This window comes from Camelus dromedarius, chromosome 5 (assembly GCF_036321535.1).
Source record: "Camelus dromedarius isolate mCamDro1 chromosome 5, mCamDro1.pat, whole genome shotgun sequence".
NCBI classification, from domain to species: domain Eukaryota; kingdom Metazoa; phylum Chordata; class Mammalia; order Artiodactyla; family Camelidae; genus Camelus; species Camelus dromedarius.
Window position 1 is genome coordinate 51,541,879 of NC_087440.1, and position 22,302 is coordinate 51,564,180.

General features: G+C 35.1%; 1 protein-coding gene across 3 annotated transcripts in view; it reads left to right on the forward strand.

Annotated features, from left to right (window-relative positions):
* ATL1 (atlastin GTPase 1) overlaps nucleotides 1-22,302 on the forward strand; it is a 67,942-nt gene that overhangs the window by 35,231 nt on the left and 10,409 nt on the right. For all 3 annotated transcript variants that reach the window (XM_010982899.3, XM_064485943.1, XM_010982900.3), the window contains 3 exons: nucleotides 2,117-2,173; nucleotides 19,246-19,338; nucleotides 20,477-20,615. In XM_010982899.3, coding sequence (XP_010981201.2) covers nucleotides 2,117-2,173; nucleotides 19,246-19,338; nucleotides 20,477-20,615 — 289 coding nt within the window. The remainder of the gene's footprint in view (nucleotides 1-2,116; nucleotides 2,174-19,245; nucleotides 19,339-20,476; nucleotides 20,616-22,302) is intronic.

A 22,302-nucleotide genomic window follows, 5' to 3' on the forward strand; every position in this document is an offset into this window, starting at 1 on the left:
ATGACAAATTAGAGTGGAGAAAGAACCTTTGGTTTAAAAATGACCCAAAATGTGAAATTGAAGTCTTATAGGCAGAGATTTTATAATTGTTAGTATGATATCAGTTGTATGCCAGATTTTTTCCCTGTGGATCACTTCACAGCTAAGAACTACGAGGAACTACCTGATGATAACTCATAGAATTCTATTTTAGATCTGAGAGAGACCTCAGTGACATCTAATTTATCCTTAATATTTTATGGATGAGAAAAATTTTTCTAAAAACAAGTTGACTTACCTAAACTCATGTGGCTAATTAGTGGCAGAGTGGGAATAGAAATCTGATCTCTGATTGGACTCAGTGCTCCTTCCACTCTCCAAGCAGCATTTAAATCCCCCAAAAGTAAAAGATTAGATATTCCCAAAAGGTAGTTCACATCTCTGTCATACCCTCTGCTCTCTTTCAATTCACGTTATTCTTGGTTACATAGCAAAACCTATTGTTTCTCTGATAGTTTCCCTCTGCATATTTTATAGAAAATTTTGCTTTCAGTATATTATTTTTCATTGCAATAGGAACCCTGTACAATTTAACAGATAACAAAGACTGATAGAGCAGGGTAATCTGTGATGCTGACAAATGACATTGAGAGTTCACATTAAGCATTACTCCCAAATATGTTTCTAGTACATCACACTGACCATTTATGACAAAGAGGCAATATACTGAATAATTGTTAGATGTTTCTTAGAGTAAATACAATTTCTTCTTTTTAAAAATATTTTTATTGAAGTATAGTCAGTTTACAATGTTGTGTCAATTTCTGTATAGTACAATGTTTCAGTCATATAGGACCATACATACATTTGTTTTTCCGTTTTCTTTTTCACCATAAGTTACTACAAGATATTAAATAGAGTTCCCTGTGCTATTTTTTAATATATTAATATCTGCAAATCTCAAACTCCCAGCTTATCCCTTCCCACCCCCTTCCCCCTAGTAACCAAAGTTTGTTTTCTATGTCTGTGGACAATTGCTTCTTTAGGCATGTGTCATAACCTAGCCAGTTACTTTCTAAGTTAGTGACATGGCACTATTCAATACCAGTTTAGGATTTCTAAAAAAGGACTGATTTTGAACTTTGATATTGAGTAAGTAATTTTTTTTGAGATCGTTTAAAAATTCTCCTGTAAATAACATCTCATCCTTTCTCAAAAAAGATTGTGCATTCAAATAATGTTAGTAAATGATTCTAATGAGAGGATCTAATCCCTGGAACAGCTGCCTTTTAGGCATGATATTCCAGACTTTCATTTAATCAGTGTAATCAGATGCCTAGTTATTATCTTCTGCTTTCTAGATTCCCATAGTTTTTACAGGAGAGGCTGTGTGGTACTTTGGGGTTATTCTAAAGGGGCAAAGGATGGGAGTCCTCTATGCCAGCATTCTTCCCCAGCTCTGAAAAGCCTCTGTGGTTTGGTACCCTTATGTGATGAAATAGCATTTCCTGTGTACATATGGAGAAATCCACTTGGCCAGTCTGGACAATACTCTCACCAGAGGCCAATCACAGTCACCCACCTTAGGTGTATATTCTCCAAAACCTTACATTTCTGGCAACACCAAAATGATACGGTACCTCTCAGTTGAGAGCAGTAAAAAATAAAAGAAGGCGGTGTATTTGATTCTCCACTTTTTAAACCAAATACCTATATGCCTTTGTAATAAGCTGGGCTATTGTACCATTAAATTTCCTCTGGCAACAACTTTTGTAAATTATCCTACTTAGTTTATGCCTCTCTGGTCTAATCTGTACAAGTTCTGCTTTGAAAGGTCATTTAACATGTTTTTTTCTCCCCCATCTTCCCCACAAAAAATTGTCCTGCATTCTAGATATAAAAAGTGTTACCTTTAAAACATAAACTTTATTTTTGAAATGCACTTTATGCTCTTAATTTTTAAATACGTAATTACTGTAGCTCTGCTTTATCTAATACTTAGTTCCTTAAAATGATTATTGTAATTTAATAATATAGTATTATGTTACAGCCAGAGGGAAAAATGAATGGAAGAAACCCATGCAGATACTGAGTTTTCCTTGTGTGTGTGTGTGTGTGTGTGTGGTTATCCTTCTAGCTGTTCACAGAGTATGGCAGGCTGGCAATGGAGGAAACGTTTCTGAAGCCATTTCAGGTGAGTGGGTGTAAAATGTTGATAAATTCTTATAATTCTTTCCTGAAGACTATAACCAGGTATGTTAATTGAGATGGTCATGTTTCTTTCTTTCTTTCTTTTTATTCAAGAAATGCAGTTTTGAATACCTGTTTAATGCTATTTGATTCAAAGGAGGAGACAGAAATGGGAAAGTAAAAATTTAACAAATTATGTTTTTAATGTGGAAATAAAAATATGAAGTAGGTATTTTGGTTCCTGCAAGAAATTTTCCCCCTGAACCCTACCTTAGAGATGTTGTAGAAACCAAATTGATGACTTTGTACTTTGTAAAACATAAAAGCTAAAAATAGACAAGACTCCTGGGATAATAGAAGGTAGTTCTAAGTCATGGCAAAACCTGGCCGATCACCAGAGACAGGATATTGGGTAAGGGCAAGTTTTTGGAAGGTGCCTGTTTCTTTACTATGCGCTGACCTATGTGAACCATTGCCTGCTCCATTGCACTGAGGATCAGAACAGCAACAAGCTGAGCCTCTGCTGGGGACTGCAGAAGAACATCAGGGCAATATCTGAGCTTGGACTGAGTGGTATAAGCAAACTGTCTGGCCCTTTAGTGTTCCTCCTGCCCTTACCCTCTTTATATACCAAGAACTGGTAGCATATCACCAAGTCAAATAACTCTTAAAAATAATACAGAGAACAGGTACAGATTTAAACACCAAAGAATATCTACCTGAAGCATGATGGCTTCAGCGTAGGCTTATTTGAGGGGGCCCTGGAATTCAGCCCCTCCCTGCAGATACACATCACCAACCAAGATGGATCATACCCTGAGGGGAATGAGAGCATACCAGGAAAGTGAACAACTGATAAAGGGCAAAGTAGAATTAATGACTCAGATGACAAGTAATTTAAAGTGAGCTGTACTAGTTATTTATTACTGCATGACAAATCACCCTAAAACTATGAACGTTTATTATCTCAAATATTTTTTGAGGGGCAGGAATCTGGAGTGGCTTAGCCTGGGTGCTTTTGGCTCACAATCTCTCATGAAGTTGTGCTCAAGATGTTGGCTAGGGAGACACGCTCTTAAGACTTGACTAGAGGGTCCACTTTCAAGCTCACTCACATGGCTGTTGGCAGGAGGCTTTAGTTTTCACCACATGGACCTTTCCTTTGGCTGCTCATAACAGGCTTCCCTCAGAACAAATGATCCTATCACCAGAGGAAGCAGCCAAGAGAGAGGCTGCAATCTTTTCTAACCCCATGTTAGAAGTGAAGACACCATCAGTTCTGCCAAATTCTGTTGGTCATATAGACCAACCCTGGTGTACTGTGAGAGGAGAAAAACAAAGGTGGGGAATACCAGGAGACAGGGATCTTGGGAGCTGTCTTGGAGGCAGACTAACAGATGGGCATATTAAATATTCTTAAAGAAATAAGGGATGAATGTCTTATGTTTCCAGTAATAGACTAGATAATTTCGATTGACCGTCTTCCTGACAATAATCAAAACAACTTGATAGAAAATTAAAAATTTGTTTGAATGAAAGAATATCAATAAGATGGTAAAAAATTGTTGAGATCTGAGGCAAGATGGGTGAAGGGATGAGTAGCATGTAAACCTAAGTCAAAAGAAAGCTAATGTACCTATATATCAAAATAAATAAATTTTAAGGAAAAAAATTACTAAAGATAAAAGGCTATTTATTAATAATATAGGAAAGAGCTGTGAGTAAACAAATTGGTAAATATGTAAACAAACATTATAAATGCAATAATAATTTCTAATTTATAGCAGTTAAAAAAGATAGAACCAAAATACTGGACAAAATAGCATGTAAGTTTTGGTCCTTGTATTAATCAGGAGGAGTATTAAAATTACCTAAACTTAAAAAATTATATGTGATCATCAAAAGTTTAAGGGTTACCACAAGAATAACAGAACTAGAGTATATTGCACCCAGAACAGTAGAGGGGGAAATGGTATTAGGAAAAAGCAAACAAACAGATAAAACAAATAAATATTGCAGTCATATCAAAGAGGACAAGAAGAAAGAAAAGAGAAATGAGGAAAAAGAAGAACAAAAAGAAAGCACAAAGCAAAGTGGTAAAGATAAGTCCAAATAGTCATGGTTTCAATAAGTACAAATAGATTTAAATCACCCATTAAAAGAGATGATCAGTTCCTATAAAAATGAAAAGTCCAGCTATGTGTTATTTATGAGAAACATTTAAAATGTAATAATGTGTTCATTTGAAAATAAAACTTTGGAAAAGAATATACCAGACACTAAGTGAAAAATTGAGTAGTTATATTAATGTGAGACTTCAAGTCACTAAGAATTACTTAGAATAAAAAAGTTTATAATGATAATAAGCTCACTTCACCTGGAAGATGTAAGAATTCCAAATTTGTATGTCAAATAGCCTCAAACTGTGTAAAGAAAAAAATTTGATAGACCCATAAGGGGAGACAGGTAAATTCATTCAAACACAGCTCTCCTAACTAATTATAGGTCAAGTGAACAAAAAATTGGTAAAGATAGAGAAGATATGAAATAGGGTTATCAAACTTGCTTTATTGGACATGCATAATATACTGTACCTAACAAAGAATACATTGCACTTAAGCACTCAGATGCATTAGCAAAAATTTATCACACACTAAGCTGCAAAGGAGGTCTCCACAAATTTCAAAGGATTGGATTCATACTGACTTCATTCTGTGACTATAGGATAATTTAGTTAAAAGTAAATAAGAAAGTGCTCATTTAAAAAAACATATTTTGGAAATTTAAATATTTACCTTTCAAAAATCATGGTTCAAGTCAAAATCATAATAAAAATTTGAAAATTCTAAGAACAGAATGATTTTTTAAAATGGTATATGTTGGAAATTAAATGCTATAGTGAAACTAGCACTTGGAGGAAAAAATACAGCCCTAAAAGTTTATATTAGAAAAGAAGAAAGGAAGAAAATTAGTGATATAAGCACAAGCCAAGAGAAAAAAACAACAGAAGAACCCTAAAGAAAATAAAAGAAAGACCATAGATAAAAGCCTCATGCTTCAAGATGAATTGATCTTAAAAACATAATGTGGAGTGAAAAAAACTAGTTGCTTCTCAAAGAGGCAGTATGATAGCATTTTTATACAGTTCAGAAATGAGCAAAACTGAACTAAAGAGCATATTGTTGAAGAACACATATACATATGTTATACAGCTATACTGAAGCAAAATTTAGGATAGTGGTTACCACTGGAGAGAAATGAGGATGCATCAGGGAAGGACACAAAGGAACCTTCAATATTACTGATAACGTTCAATTATTTAGGTGGGTTTGTGGATTGACACATGTTCATTTCATTAATGTACTTAATAACATACATATATGTTACATACGTTATTTTGTAGGTGTGATATCACAAAATTTTAAGATCTTTTAAAAAAAATCAGTAGTCTCAAAGCCGGCAATTACCAACTAGCAAACATTAAGTTTTTTAAAAGTATACCATTTACAAGTCCAGGACCGGACGGCTTCACCGGGGAATTCTACCAAACATACAAAGAAGAACTCATACCAGTCCTTCTCAAACTCTTCCAGACGATTGAAAAGGAGGGAATTCTCCCAAACTCATTCTATGAAGCCACCATCACCCTGATACCAAAACCAGGCAAAGACACTATAAAAAAAAGAGAATTATAGGCCAATATCACTGATGAACATAGACGCCAAAATCCTCACCAAAATTTTAGCAAATAGAATCCAACAACACATAAAAAAGATTATACATCATGACCAAGTGGGGTTCATCCCAGGGACACAAGGCTGGTTCAACATACCCAAATCAATCAATGTAATACATCACATCAACAAGAGAAAGGACAAAAACCACATGATCATCTCAATCGATGCAGAAAAAGCATTTGATAAAATTCAACACCCATTTATGATAAAAACTCTCGCCAAAGTGGGTATAGAGGGAACATATCTCAACATAATAAAAGCTATATATGACAAACCTACAGCCAGCATAGTACTCAACGGTGAAAAACTCAAAAGCTTCCCACTAAAATCTGGGACAAGACAAGGATGCCCACTATCACCACTCCTGTTCAACATAGTCCTGGAAGTCCTAGCCACAGCAGTCAGGCAAGAGAAAGAAATAAAAGGGATCCAAATTGGAAAAGAAGAGGTAAAAGTGTCATTATATGCTGATGACATGTTACTATATATAGAAAACCCTAAAAGGTCCACACAAAAGCTACTAGAGCTGATTGAAGAATTCAGCAAGGTAGCAGGTTACAAAATTAACGTTCAAAAATCAGTTGCATTTCTTTACACTAACGATAAATCAACAGAAGAAGAAAGTAAAGAAACAATCCCCTTTAAAATAGCACCCAAAGTAATAAAATATCTGGGAATAAATCTAACCAAGGAGGTGAAAGAATTATACACAGAAAACTATAAACCATTGATGAAGGAAATTAAAGAAGACTTTAAAAAATGGAAAGATATTCCATGCTCTTGGATTGGAAGAATCAATATTGTTAAAATGGTCACACTGCCCAAGGCAATCTACAGATTTAATGTAATCCCTATCCAATTACCCAGGACATATTTCACAGAACTAGAACAAATCATAATAAAATTTATATGGAACCATCAAAGACCTAGAATTGCCAAAGCATTACTGAAGAGAAAGAAAGAGGCTGGAGGAATAACTCTCCCAGACTTCAGACAATACTGTAGAGCTACAGTCATCAAGACAGCATGGTATTGGTACCAAAACAGACATACAGACCAATGGAACAGAATAGAGAGCCCAGAAATGAACCCACAAACTTTTGGTCAACTCATCTTCAACAAAGGAGGCAAGAATATACAATGGAATAAAGACAGTCTCTTCAGCAAATGGTGTTGGGAAAACTGGACAGCAGCATGTAAAACAATGAAGCTAGAACACTCCCTTACACCATATACAAAAATCAACTCAAAATGGATTAAAGACTTAAACATAAGACAAGATACAATAAACCTCCTAGAGGAAAACTTAGGCAAAACATTATCTGACATACATTTCAAAAATTTTCTCCTAGAAGAAATAAAAGCAAGAATAAACAAATGGGACCTAATGAAACTTACAAGCTTCTGCACAGCAAAGGAAACCAGAAGTAAAACAAGAAGAAAACCTACGGAATGGGAGAAAATTTTTGCAAGTGAAACCAACAGAGGCTTGATCTCCAGAATATATAAGCAGCTCATACGACTCAATAAGAAAAAAATAAACAACCCAATCCAAAAATGGGCAGAAGACCTAAACAAGCAATTCTCCAAGGAAGACATACAAATGATCAAAAAGCACATGAAAAAATGCTCAATATCACTAATTATCAGAGAAATGCAAATCAAAACTACAATGAGGTATCACCTCACACCAGTCAGAATGGCTGTCATTCAAAAATCCACAAATGACAAATGCTGGAGAGGCTGTGGAGAAAGGGGAACCCTCCTACACTGCTAGTGGGAATGCAGTTTGGTGCAGCCACTATGGAAAACAGTGTGGAGATTCCTCAAAAGACTAGGAATAGACTTACCATATGACCCTGGAATCCCACTCCTGGGCTTGTATCCAGAAGGAAATCTACTTCAGGATGACACCTGAACCCCAGTGTTCATAGCAGCACTATTTACAATAGCCAAAACATGGAAACAGCCTAAATGTCCATCAACAGGTGACTGGATAAAGAAGAGGTGGTATATTTATACAATGGAATACTACTCAGCCATAAAAACCGACAACATAATGCCATTTGCAGCAACATGGATGCTCCTGGAGAATGTCATTCTAAGTGAAGTAAGCCAGAAAGAGAAAGAAAAATACCATATGAGATCGCTCATATGTGGAATCTAAAAAAACAAAAACAAAAACAAACAAACAAACAAACAAAAACAAAGCATAAATACAGGACAGAAATAGACTCACAGACAGAGAATACAGACTTGTGGTTACCAAGGGGGTGGAGGGTGGGAAGGGATAGACTGGATTTCAAAATTGTAGAATAGATAAACAAGATTACACTGTATAGCACAGGGAAATATACACAAAATGTTATAACTCACAGAGAAAAAAATGTGACAAAGAGTATGTATATGTCCATGAATGACTGAAAAATTGTGCTGAACACTGGAATTTGACACAACATTGTAAAATGATTATAAATCAATAAAAAATGTTAAAAAAAGTATACCATTTACAATAGCAAAAAAAAAAAAATCACTTTGATGGTTAACTACCAAAATCCAAAATATAAAGACCTTTATGGAGCAAATATTTTCAGAGCTTTATTAAAGATCAAGGAAAATTTATATAAAACAGAGTTATAATATGATTCCACATGGGTTGATTTAATGTTGTTGAGAATTTAATTCTCCCAAGTTAATCAGTATGCTCAGTGCAATTCCAATTAAAACTACAACAGGATTTTTTGAGAAATTCAACTCATTTTTCTATAACTTATGTGGAAAATTAAGTTCTCTTTTAAGTCAGTTTTTAAAAAGAAAATCCAAATTGGAGAATTGGATACATACTAGAAAACCACAGCAATGAAAATGGTATGATTCTGCACAGATAAAAGAAAAAAGCCCAGAGGAACTGAACAGAGTTCACATATATTCCCGTATAGATGGAAGCCTGGTATTCAGTAGAGGTCATATCAAAAAGTGGGAAATGGATGGACTAATAGGTAGGATTTGGAAAACTAATCTACTTTTTGAAGAAAAATTTGGATTTCTACTAAACAACACTATGGGAGTAAGCTCCAATTGGATTAAGGAACTAAATGTGAAAGTTAAAACTATAAAGTTATTAGAATAAAATATTGGAGAATATCTTTCTGAACTGGGGTGAAGAAACACTTATTCACTAAGACTCCCCCCAAAAAAATGTGGTAAAAAATTGATGGGTGTTACTGTATCAAGATAGAGCACTTCCATTTATCAAAAAACTCTATGAGCAAAGTGAATGGATTGGCAGAAGATACTGACAATGTCAAGAGTCAACAAGGGATTAATATATAGAATATGGAAGGAAGTTTTTGCAAATAAGACTTGGATGCCCATCAAAAATAGGCAAAGGAACTGCTACAAGCCTATTAGAATGGCCAAATTTTCAGAGCACTGAAAACACCTAATGCTCCACAAGTAAGGGTGTGGAACAACAAGAACTCTCATACATAGGAATGCAAAATGGTATAGCCACTTTGGAAGTAGTTTGGTGATTCCTTACAAAACTTAACATACTCATACCATACAATCGAATAATCGAGCTCTTTGGTATTTACCCAAGGGAGTTGAAAACTTATATTCACACAAAATCTACACAGAGCTATTTGTAGCAGCTTTATACATAATTGCCAGAAATTGGAAGCAACCAAGATGTCCTTCAGTAGGTGAATGTATATATAAACTGTGGTATATCCAGATGGTGGAATATTATTCAGCACTAAAAAAGACATGAGCTGTCTGCCATAAAAAGACATGGAAAAACCTTAAATGCATATTACTAAACAAAAGCCAATCTGAAAAGGCTATATACTGTATGATTCCAATTATATGATATTCTGAAAGAGACAAATACATTCATAAAATATGGTGAAAAGCATACTCTAAAATATTTTGCAACATCCAAAGGCAATGAACCCAAAGTATATAGAGTAGCATGAATAGAGTGTTAAAATTTATATTGAATTAAGTAGGAAAAAAGTCTGAGATCTGTAACATGATACTATTTGTGATTATTTAAAACTCTCTACATATGCAAATTAATATATGTTAGAGTAGGTGTGGTTGAGAGTAGACAGTTGACTGGCAGTGAAGATCTGGGAAAAAATTTGATAAAGTAAAGCAAGAAAAGGACCTTTGCATGGAAAGATGCTGGTGTGTTGTGAGTGAAAGAGTATGAATCTCTCCTTTGAGGTCTGGAAAAGCAGATGGGGAGAGGAGGTAAGGTAGAATAAAACCAGCCCCTGCTTACAACCATCTATATGATTTACAATACCTATTAGACTCTGTTGTCTTTTTAAAAAATAATTTGTCAAGTTGATAGTTGAACTGTTGTATGGTAATTAGGCTATTTGCTTTGATTTTTCTCTTCTCTGAACTTGTTACCTCAGGACTTACTGTCATAGATTGGGTAACTCCATAGTAAATTCTGGAGAGGGATTTTAAGTCTCACCAGCAGGTGTCACTGCATCTTACACTTTGCTAGCTAAACTGAAACCAAGAGACCAAGTGCTCTGTTAAGTAGGTAGGTAGGCAGGTAGGTAGGTAGGTAGATAGATAAGCAGGCAAACAGAGTTACTGCCTTTGGTAAAAGACAAAAACAAAACAAAACAAAAACAACCCACAGTGAACTGAAAACAAGCTGCAGAAAAAACTTTAAGAGAGCATCACTTATTGGTAAACTGTTGGCATTATAAAATATCAGCGAAAAGAAAAATTTTGACTGAATGAGTCAACAGTGACTCCTAAACAAGTTTGGACTTGTAAATCTAAGTGTCTGGAATTGAAATGAGAAACTCAGTAAGTAGCATAAGTGGCTTCCAAAGCTATCTAGTAATATTTAAGATTAAAGCAACCAAATTCAAAACAAAAAATACTACACATCATGAAATTGAGATAAAATGCAAATATATTCATCTCAGAACAGCATTTAAGATAGCAAAATAATTCACACTGAAATTAGAAAAAGCATGGAGAGAAAAAATTCCAAATTAAAACAACTTTTAAATGAAAGTCTAGATCAATAAACTTTTTTTTTTTCCTGGTGGGTGGAGATAATCAGGTTTATTTATTTTTTAATGGAGATACTGGGGATTGAACCCAGGACCTCATGCATGCTAGGCATGCACCCTACCACTGAGCTTTACCCTCCCAACTAATTCAGTAAAATTTTTAACAGGTCACTCTTTCTGTCCTCTTCCTCTGTCTAAGAAGATAGCAGCTTTATTTATTTGGATAAAATTGTGGAGAGATTTTAAATATTGCCTGAGAAAATAAGGTGAGGGACCATGAAATTTTAAAAATAGTAATTTGTACTAAAAGTAAATTTAACAAGTTTAAAACAGAAGAATTCTTAACTCTGAAACAGTGAAGTTATAAATAATAAACAAGCTCTATCTCAGGCAGCAAAAGTGAGGGCAACTAGCCAATGAAACGAATAGCTGAATTAACAGGTTACTTTGATTCTTCAACCAAAAGTCAGTTTATACCAAGCAAACAAAATACCTGTCACTGTATTTTAAAACTATGTTTTTAAAAAGAGAACCAAAAGCTAAGTGAATTCAGCTTTAAAAAAGTTTTGAGGTGTAAAGTGAAGGCAGTGGTGTGCTGGTAAATGTTTACAACTAGCTGGGGAAGAGAGGTGATGGAGCTGATTTGTAGCATTTACTCATTTCTGTGGTGTAAACACTTTCACAATGGCCAGGTTCAAGCCACCAACATGATGTCACCTGACTTGTAAAATTTCTCAAATTTTAATAACTCTTCCTAGTGAGCCCATAGAGCCAATTCTGATCTATTTAATACACTCAAGAAGTGTAACCCGTATTAGGACATAGCATTCTCTAGGTGACATGACTTATTTTCTCACTTGTTTTGTTCACTATGGGCACTTGAATCTTAAGAATAATAATCCAGCAGGAGCAACCTCATCAGTAACTATTCTACAAATAACTAGGTTCTTTAGTTTCTCTACCATAGGTCTTCAAGAGGTTTGGTTGAGAATGAATACATTTCCATTAACTTAAACATGATGGTGTGGAATACCCAGGCATATCTGACAAGGACTTTAGATAATAATTTCCCATTTGCTTTAAGGACCTGGTGAAAATATCTCATCAGTTGGAGTAGGAGATTTGTCTCTACTTGGGTCTATGAATTTTTCTTCCTTGGTCATTTGGACCCGTACAAGGCACACCTGGCGTGACATACCTCTACTCTGAGATGATTACATCATTGGGTCAGAATCCTTATTACTAATTGTAGGAATTTTTTAGATTGTTAGATATTATTTGAAGTTCTCTTTAAATGAACTGTTTCATTTATAGACTTTTTCAACCAAGCCAGACAATCATCTTCTAATGCCCTATGCTACGTGGTTGACCACTAGTTACTTCTTACCCTGGGAAAGGCTCATTTTTCATTTGCATGGCTCTACAGCTTTCTCTCTGTGTGCTTTTCACTCATGTCCTCTTAATTCTGCTGGGCTGAGGTGGTGGAGAGGGTTTTTCACTTGTTCTATAATGTGGTGATAACAGTAAGTTTGCTGTTGGGCCTGCACTGAAAACAGATTCCCCAGTATGCTGGAACGTGAACTCTAAGAAGCCTCTGTGTTACACCATTAAATGTGCTCTTTGGCTGGAGCAATCCAGAAGTTTGCCATTTAACCATTTCACGTCCTCTTACTATATGGGCTACAAAGAAATGGAAACATCCCCCAATTTACTGAAGTATATTCTTGATATTCCCTTGAGCCAATTTTTTAGATGCCTGCATATCCCAGTGGCATTTCTGTATGGTAGGTATCTTTATAAGTTTACAAAAGCCTGTCTAATCTGTAGTAAGTTTAAATACTAGCCACACTGTTCCTGAACCCTGGTCCCTTTATTCAGAGCCCTGAATATATCCAATTATTTCTGGACCTCTCTGCGGCATGGAGCCCTGAAATAGACTGGTGAGATTACTGGCAGTATTTAGGTTGTGTGGCTAACACAGAAGGGATGAGTGTTAATGAGATCTGCACCCTTGGTGACAGACACAGAGCAAGATTTTATATGCACCTAGATTAGAATTACCTGGTGAGCTTATTAGATTTCTGAGTTCTGTTGAATCAAATCCTTACATTTGGGACCAGGGAATTGGAACTCTCCAGGTCATTCTTAAGCACATAACATTTGCAGACTGAATTAGCAACTGAGCACACCTGGCAGAGGGCATATGGTAGGGGAGGTTCTGGTAGCAAGAGATGGAATACCATTTCTATGTATATTTCTATGTACAGGTAGTTAGTAAATTAAGATTTGCCTGCAAGAGGAAGAAGGATAAACCCTGAAAAAATTTTCCTGCACATAAACTTGAATTCCCTTCTCTTAGAAGCCTTATTCTTGAGCATATGTTTTAAGATTAGTTATATTTATTCTCTTCTCTTTCATCTCCCCAGTATTAAGTACTCCACCTTCTAGATTAATTCATCACAGTTTTTATCCAGAGCATTTTCAGTAACCATTTTTATACACTTAAAGGCCCACCAACATCTTAGGCCTTAGAAATAGATTTGATTCACCACCTACACACACACAAATGGTAAGTATGTGAGGTGATGGAGGTGTTCACTAACCTGATTGTGGTCATCTTTTCACAAAATATACATATATAGAATCATCACGTTGTGGACTTTAAATGTACACAATGTGTTAAATGACAGTTATATCTCAGTAAAACTGGAAAAAAAGATCTGAGTTCTCTTTGTGAGATTAGAGTGAAACTCAATTCTTCATGCTCCTTTCAGTGGAGACGTAATAGTGAGCAGGTCAGTCCATGCCAGTCTTAAGGTTAAACTGAAGTTTGCTAGAAAATAACAGTAGAGGAAGCATATGATAATGTACCTGTTACATTAGGAGAAACCTGTGTCTCACAATTTCCCATTCAAATTGGGCCTACATATGGAAAATTAGGAATTATTAATTATGTTTAAGGACTCTTTATTCCCATGATTTAAGAATGTTCATCTACAGAATAAAATTCTTTGATAGTGATTTCAGCTACTTTGAAACAAAACGTCATTTGTCAAGTATCTATGATGGCTGTAACTGCCAAGTCACACCAGAGAAATCCATGATTTCACTGAAAAAATGAGAGGCTGTTGTTTGGCTGCTTGGGCTGTAAATGAAAGGAGAAGATATGTTGGTAGTAGTGCTGAGGAGAAAGACAGCTGTCTGGGAAAGCTTCTTTATCCCATGTTCTGTCCAGAGAGCAATTTAAGTGATCTGAGAACTGTATGAATTAGAATAGAATATTCATCTGGACACAGAATGAGGTCAGTGGTACAGACCAGGATTCTCCCAACTGTCCACATTTAGGTACATGAAATGTCTAGAAGACCTACATAATAATAACAGTTTATCATTTTGTCCCAGGCACTGTGCCAAATATGTTTCTTAATGTGACTCAAATTAATGTTCATTATAGTAATTATAGACAAATTGGTCAAATTATGTGCTTATGAAAAGCATCTGGTTCCCCAGACAAGCAGAGGTTGAAACAGTGCTGTACAATCAATAATCTAACAGTCATTGATCCTGTATTATGGACTAAACAAAGTGGCACACAAATTGACAAGACTGAGAATGTCCTCTTGAAAGTTTTGTAGAATACCCAAGGCAAAATTTGGCTAATTACTTTGGCATAAATTTGTTGCCAGTTTAACAGCCTCCAACCATAGTCTTTCAAGAGGGTATCTTGATTGGTCTGGAGGCTTAGGCCTGTGCCTCTATCTGTTCCTTATGGAACACTTCCTTATACTTTCAGCAACACAAGACAATTCAAGACAAAACAAAATACATGAGACAAGACTTTGTATGAATTGTCAAACAAAGGAAGACAAAGCAAACTGCGAAATCACAAACAGATTAATGGCAAAAATATTTACTGAGTGGCATCCCTCAAAACCAAAAGTTCTAATAACCTTATGCAAAAATGAGGTATAATTATTTATCCAATGAATGTCCTTCCAAAACTAAAAGTTGAATTACCCAATACAAAGACTTAGAACTAATGATCCCGATGGGTCTTTATAACAAAAATCCTAGAATGACAAATTAATCAGCAATAAGAGCACAGTGAAACAAATCAGAACTCAGATCAGATAATTGTTGAGACAAATTCAACTGGAAGTAAATTTGAAGGACAAATGGAATTTGGGAACAAGGGACAAGGAGAATGCACATGTTAGTCTGAGCGTCATAGGGGATGCTGCCAAGTGAGCAAGTTCAAAACTATCTTGGTGGGACTTCCAGAATTGCCAAAGGATGACACCATCACTCAAAATCTGATACGAAAACCAAAGCTGAATTTATTACTTAATTAAATATAAGAGCTATGCTTGTGAGGCATAGTCTCATTGAGCAAACTAATGATTATATGTAGGATTTAAGGGCTTATTTGTTTTGGATTTGCATGGTTTCAGAGACAAGGATGGGTTGACATCAGTTTTTGAGTACTTTTTGTTTTATTATTTTTTTAATACAGAAGCATGTTTTATATTGGTTGTAGAGATTAGAAATGGGTTGACATGAGCCTCAGTTAATTTTCTGGAGCGAGTCTTCTACTACTTAGCTGACTTTTAAAGAATGAAGCTGTCACTGGTTGGCTTTCAGTGGGCTGTTGATTGAAGTGAGTTGTTAATTAATTAGATGGGTTTAAAACAAGTTCTGTGTTTACTTATTACCTGAAACTGAAATTAGAACTGAAAATGACTGCTTAAACAGGTTAAAACCAATTCTTTACTGGCTGCATGGCCCTAGAACAGATTTTCCTGGGAGTTTGGGAGTATCTTCACATATTTATAATGGATGTGCACATAAATTTAGCATTATATTTCAAGTAACATTATTTCATGTCAGCTCTTTTATACTGACATAATCAACTCATGTATTGATATATTCCATATACTTGTTAATATTAATAGCTACATAATATATTATCATATTAATATGCCATAATTTGTATAGCCATTCCCAGTTGTTGAGCATTTGAATTTTTTTCCCATTTTTCACTATAACTCATAGTATTGCTATAACACTCCTTTTGAATAATTTCCTGAAGGATATAGTCTCCAAAGAGAAGTTAACAAAGGTTATAATGTTTTTCATGATTTAAAAAATAGGATCATTTGTAGGATCTGCACAGCATAGGTTCATCATTTGCCCCAGTTGCCTGACTGGCTTTAATTTATTTTTTAAAAGTTTTTATGACTTCAGATATTTTTATCTGAGTACATTAGGGTAATTTGTGTTCTTGATTTTTTTCATCTCTGCCTATACTTATGAACAAAACAAGATTCAGCAGTGGAAAAGTGGATGACTTTTGAAATAAGGACTTAGATTCATAGAATTCCATACAGGATAAATGTAAAGGATACAAATTATTTTGGGAGGGGATGGGGCCAGTGGGTATACTGTAGCTGGCTCCTCCACTTTGAGAGCTAACTAGTAAATATTTAGGAATTGTGTAAGCCAATTATTAAATCATTAGTAGCTTGAAATTAGCCATGGGGGCCTTATTTGCACCACAGAAGTTGTCAAATGCTACAAATCAAGGCATGTTTTCTTGGAGAACCAGTTTACACCAGCACATCGCTGGATGGGAGCATTAGGTGGGGAACTTGGAATCTGACACTATAGGTAGACAGAATATAGATTGCTAATTTAAGAAAATAAGACTTCATATTTGATCCTGTTCTACACATGGTCCTCATTATGTTGACTTGGGAAGATGCCCAGTGAAAAAGACTAAGACATGAAACTAAACTTTCCCAAGAAAAATGCAAAATACAGCCAAATCCACATACTTGGTTTCATTTATCCTGGTTTGATGAACCTCTATTTTGCAAAAGTTGCTTCTTAGCTGACCTCCATTTTCAAAATGCATGTTTTAGGCAGAAGTGTTCTTAATACAAATTATCATATTTTATTTTGACAAAAATATTGACAAGAATGGACATCTATCTAAAGATAGGAGACTATTTAAAGATAGTATATATGGATATTTTAAAATTCTCCTCTCCACAAGAATCTCTCCTCTCCCCACAAGAATCCACAGAAAACACACACACACACACACACACACGAGAGAGAGAGAGAGAGAGGCTTCCACTGTAGTGAAACAAGAAATAGCCATGATGCAAACTAAGAAGTGTCCCTACTTAAGGAAAGATGTTCAGTCAAAGATTTTTATACCCAGCAAAATTGACTTTCACGTATAAAGGGCATAAACTGTTTTCAGCATATAAGAATGCAAAGGATGTTGTTCCTATGAGCCCTTAATGAGAAATCTAAAGAATAAGCTTCAGTTAAGCAAAGATGACATAGCTTCACCAAAGGAGAAATATACTGTGTGCTTCCTGATAAAATAACACTCTGCTTCTTATAGTCTTGCCAAAGAAATAAAACCAGAGCAAGTTTAAGCCTCTGTATCCAGCTGCAAGTTTGCAGGACATCCAGAGGACAAAAGAACATGTTGAAGTGAATATATAGTTAGCAAGGTCCAGGTTACGGACCAAATTCTCCAGGTCAAATTCCCAGGTTCTTCAACAGATAAACTGTAAAGGGAAAATGGGGCTGAAAAAGGAACCTGTAGTTTAAAAGAGAATTAAAAGAGGTATCAGTAAATTTTAACGGACAAGGCTAAAATATTCAGTTAGTAACCCAAAGATATAAACTCTAAGAACATTTAAAGATAGCTAATTTCATAAATATCATTCTTTTTTCTCAGCCTTCTACATTTTTTTCCAGAAACTAACATTTGAGGTATAACTTAATCTAACTTATAAAAGAATGCTTTAATGCCTCAGATTGTAAACTGTATGTTTTATACTTAACTTTGAGGCAGTGCAGCAGGAGTTTTGAAGTAAGTCCCAAGTTTAAATGCTAGCTCTTCCATACTGGCTGTGTGACTTTGGGCAAATTGCTTCATGTCAAATGGGGGTGGAAGTGATTTTTATGTATTTCTTTTTAAACAAATAGTAAATTATAACCTCTCTTGGAGCTGTTGCAGGAGTGCATGAAATACAATGTGTATAATTCCTGGTATTGTTGTTGGCTTATAATAGGCAGTCAATAAATGAAGGCTACTCTTACTTTGGTTTCAGTAGGTGTGGTGTGGGGCCCAAGAATTCGGTACTTTTAAAAGCCTCTCAAATGATTCTAATGGTTGTTCTAATTTGGGTAATGCAGTCCCTGATAAAATTCTTCAGGATGTGAGCAAATACTCAGCTTGAAGGATGTTTATCAATGCATTTCTTACAATACTAGAAAAACTGGAAAACATCTAAGAGAATGGCAAAATAAACTGTGGTCTATCCATGTATTAAAATATTATGCGGCCATTAAAATTAAAATCGAATAGCTCACGTAGTGTCATGTGTCAGGCACTGTCCAAAATACCATATATATATAGTCTCATTTAGTCGTCCTGTGAGATGGGTTCCATTATTACCTCTATTTGACAGATGAAGAAACTAAAAATGTACGTGACATTACAAATAACAAGTTAGGAAGCTGAAACATTTCTAAACTATTAATATTAAAAAACATTTTTATAATAAAAATTTGGCCTTGTTAGAGGAAAGACTGAATTAGCTGCCTAACAAAATATTTCAAAATTGTCATATGAAGAAGTGATCATAGTTATTTACAGCCAAAAACTAGGGGAAAATAGTATTACAAAAGTATGTTAGTTATTTTTCTGGATTTTTTTTTTGTATGTGTGTTTGTGGTATTTGTCAGTTTTTTTAAATTTGTTATTTGTTATTTTTCTCATTCTAAATAAATGCTATCTTTTAAGCCCTTTTCTTATTAAGCCCTCCCCTGAACAGATTGTATAAGCTTCAGGCCCCACAAAACCTGGATCCTCACCCCTCTGCCTACCACATATGCATCATGAGAGCCCCGAAAGAGAGACTGGGACAAATACAATATAGGAAAACTGCTTAGACAGATGATAGATGCAAATAATCTTCGTAAAAAGCTTCCCCAAAACTAACAGAGGTGCTCTACACTGGCAGAGGGGCACTATGTAACTTTAATCAGTTTGGGGGCTGCTTTCTGTTCACATCTAATGGAAATGGGTAGGATGATCTCATAGGGGAGAGATTGCTCGGAAACAAAACTTTCAAAGTTTTGTTTTTCAGTTCCACTATGTGGCGTACACTATTCAGATGACAGTAATATCACTTAACTGGTTTGGAGAAAAAGCAGGGAGGCAATTTAGAGTCCCCTTAATCAATCCATTCTTCTTTGTTTCTTAGAGTCTGATATTTCTTGTTCGAGACTGGAGTTTCCCATATGAATTTTCATATGGATCTGATGGTGGCTCCAAATTCCTGGAAAAACGCCTCAAGGTTTGTTAGATATTTAGATGCATGAAATATCCCCAGTAGTAATCTAGAATTATTTTTGTTGAATGATTTGCTGAATACTCAGTAGCCACAATCTCATTTAACCTTCATAGCATCTCTGTGAACAAACTAAGATTGATGTTTAATAAAATACTGTCGGTTACAATTTTAAATATTATCAATAATTATGGTACAGAAAAAACAATAGAAGAAAAAATAAATAAAGAACAAAAAATTATGACAGAAAAAGAGTTCTTTAGTAGATATCTGTAATATAATGATTTATTCCTTAAAGCTGAAACTTTTAATTTAAAGAATCAAATCAGTTCAAGATTGACAGTAAAAATAACTGGATTCATGTTTTAGTAGAGTTTTAAAGTCAATTTAACAGAAATATTTCATTTTGAAATTCCCGAAGTAAATCTTAGAACATTTTGGTAGTAGTTCACAGAAAGTGAAATTAGAAGGCTTTCCATTTTCTATGTCAGGATAGTTCAATATTGAATGAATTGCTTACACCGAACAGATATCGCCCAAAATACCTACTGAGTAATCAGGAAAAAAATGGAGATTAAAAAAAAAGTTCCTTGATAATCAGAATCTTTAAGCTTACCTTTTTTGGTTTATTGTTATTTTTAGGGTAGTTTGTCTTTACTATTAACTGTCAAATATATGTTTAAAAAAAAAAAGGCAGGGGAAGCAATCTAGCTTATAAAAACACCCAACTATCCAGATGCCTTTCTAGAATTTAAATATGTACCTACCAGGTGACAAGAGGCTGTCTTGAGTATCTCCTAAAATAAGGTAAGAATGTCTTATGATCTATTCATGTCTCCCGTGAATACTTTGAATTAAAATTTGAATTTGTCAGAACTAGCTAGAGTAAAACTCCACTAATTTGTACTAAACAATGGGAAGGCTCACTGAGTTAGCAAGAATAGACATTTGTTAATCATAATAATAATGCCATATGTATACTATATGTAAGATATGGCTGTTTTCTTTCTTTAGTTTCAGCCCTGTCATGTCATTTTTTTATCATTGAGACCAGACAGACATAGCAAATACAAGATGCCACAGAATTCTTCTGGAGTTTGATTTATATTGAAAGTAGTTTAAACTTCAGAATGATTTACTGCAGGTCTCAGGGAACCAGCATGAAGAACTACAGAATGTTCGAAAACACATCCATTCCTGTTTCACCAAAATTTCCTGTTTTCTGCTACCTCATCCTGGCTTAAAAGTAGCTACCAATCCAAACTTTGATGGAAAACTGAAAGGTTTGTCTGTCTTTTAATGAATATGTTTATGTCACTTAGTCTGAGTACAAAAATGTCATTTTACGCACAGGGCTGGTGACTGCTAGTTTAATTTATCAACTGATGTGAGGCCTGATGATTAGAAATTTTCAGGAGAGCTGGGAATCCTGGGCTTATGCTCAAGCACCTCCTTGGTGAACTGTGGGATTCTGTAGGTGCCGAACACGTACACTGAGAAAATAGGCCAAATCCTGCATTCACCTGGGAGGCATTAACCTTCATGCCTTCTCAGAGGTTGCTACTCACCTCTATGCTCCTTAAAATCTTCCTGTTCAACTTTCCTTATTTGCATTTAAGAGGAAAAATACATGTCTATATTTTTGGAATGTTGTATTAAATTAATATAATTAGAGATAGAAATATTGCTTAGTACTGAAGTGAAGCACTTTAAAACCGCTGCTAAAAATTTAATTATAAATAATTTAGAAACTTCACTAATAATGAAATCCTCTTCTGAATGAGAACCAGTTTCAAAAAAAACAGAGTGTTTTTCAAATAGTATAAACTAATAGTATGTAATTATCTCTTGAACAGAGGTCTGACTAACATTTTAAGATTCCAAAGCAACTCCATTTAGTTTAAAAAAAAAGGGGGGTGGGGGTGGGGAGGAAGAACTTGGAGGCAGGGATCTGAGGAAGCAGAAACTAATCTTTCCTAATAGATAATCGCTAGTTCCTTAGATGTTTGCTTTGTAGTTAATACAAGGTAGTAGAAAGACATTTCTGATTTTTTCAGTTGTAAGCCTAGTGTTAAGTCCATCACCAAGTTCAGACATTTGCTTAATTTACTGCAGCCTTTTTTGCCTTGTGCCAGGGGTAATGAGAGTGACATGACAAGCTTTTCAGCACAGATGTGCTCAAAGGGCTTTAAAATGGACAGCATAACTCGTATTCAGTTTTTATGGAACTGGCAAGTTTGAAAAGCAAACCTATTTTTTCTCCCTATATCCATGGCGTTTACTCTCTAGATAACCATATATTTAACTATAGCAGTTAATATCATAAACAGAATCCCAAATTTCTGAATCTTCAGCATAGTTTTTATACATGTTTTAAATTGTCTTTTCTTTACACAACAGAACAGATAGCCATAGGCACATGTTAATGCATGGATTATAGGACCCTATAATTCTACTGTCACTTCTGAATTCCAACCCACTAGTGAGCACACAGACCTCTTGATACCGTGCAATTACCTAATGGCTTCAATATGTTTTGAATAAATTCCATAAAGAGAGGGTTCCCACAAGGCCGTTCTTTCTTCTCTGTAGTTGGGGAGCCATAAATAGGCAGAGCAGGGCCAGGCCTTCAACAGCAGTCCTTTACTGGGACAAATTGTGCTTCCTTAGCAGCTCCAGTTAGACTTCAGACAGCATAGCCAAGCACCAGTGCAAGGTTATTATTTTTAAAAAGGTATTTCTAATGACTTGTCAGAGTTAGATAATCCTGAGAAAATGCCTTCCTTGGTTGGTTTACACAGCAGCACCACACTGGTGCATCTGCCCTGCGGGGTTCTTATGAAGCATGTATCGTCGTCAGTTATCATGACCGATGATGACTTTGGCCTAGCTCCTGAATTCCTAGCAAGGTTTTACTCTTGTGGCAGAAATTGTTGAAGAAGTGATAGAAACAGAACATCATCCTGAATA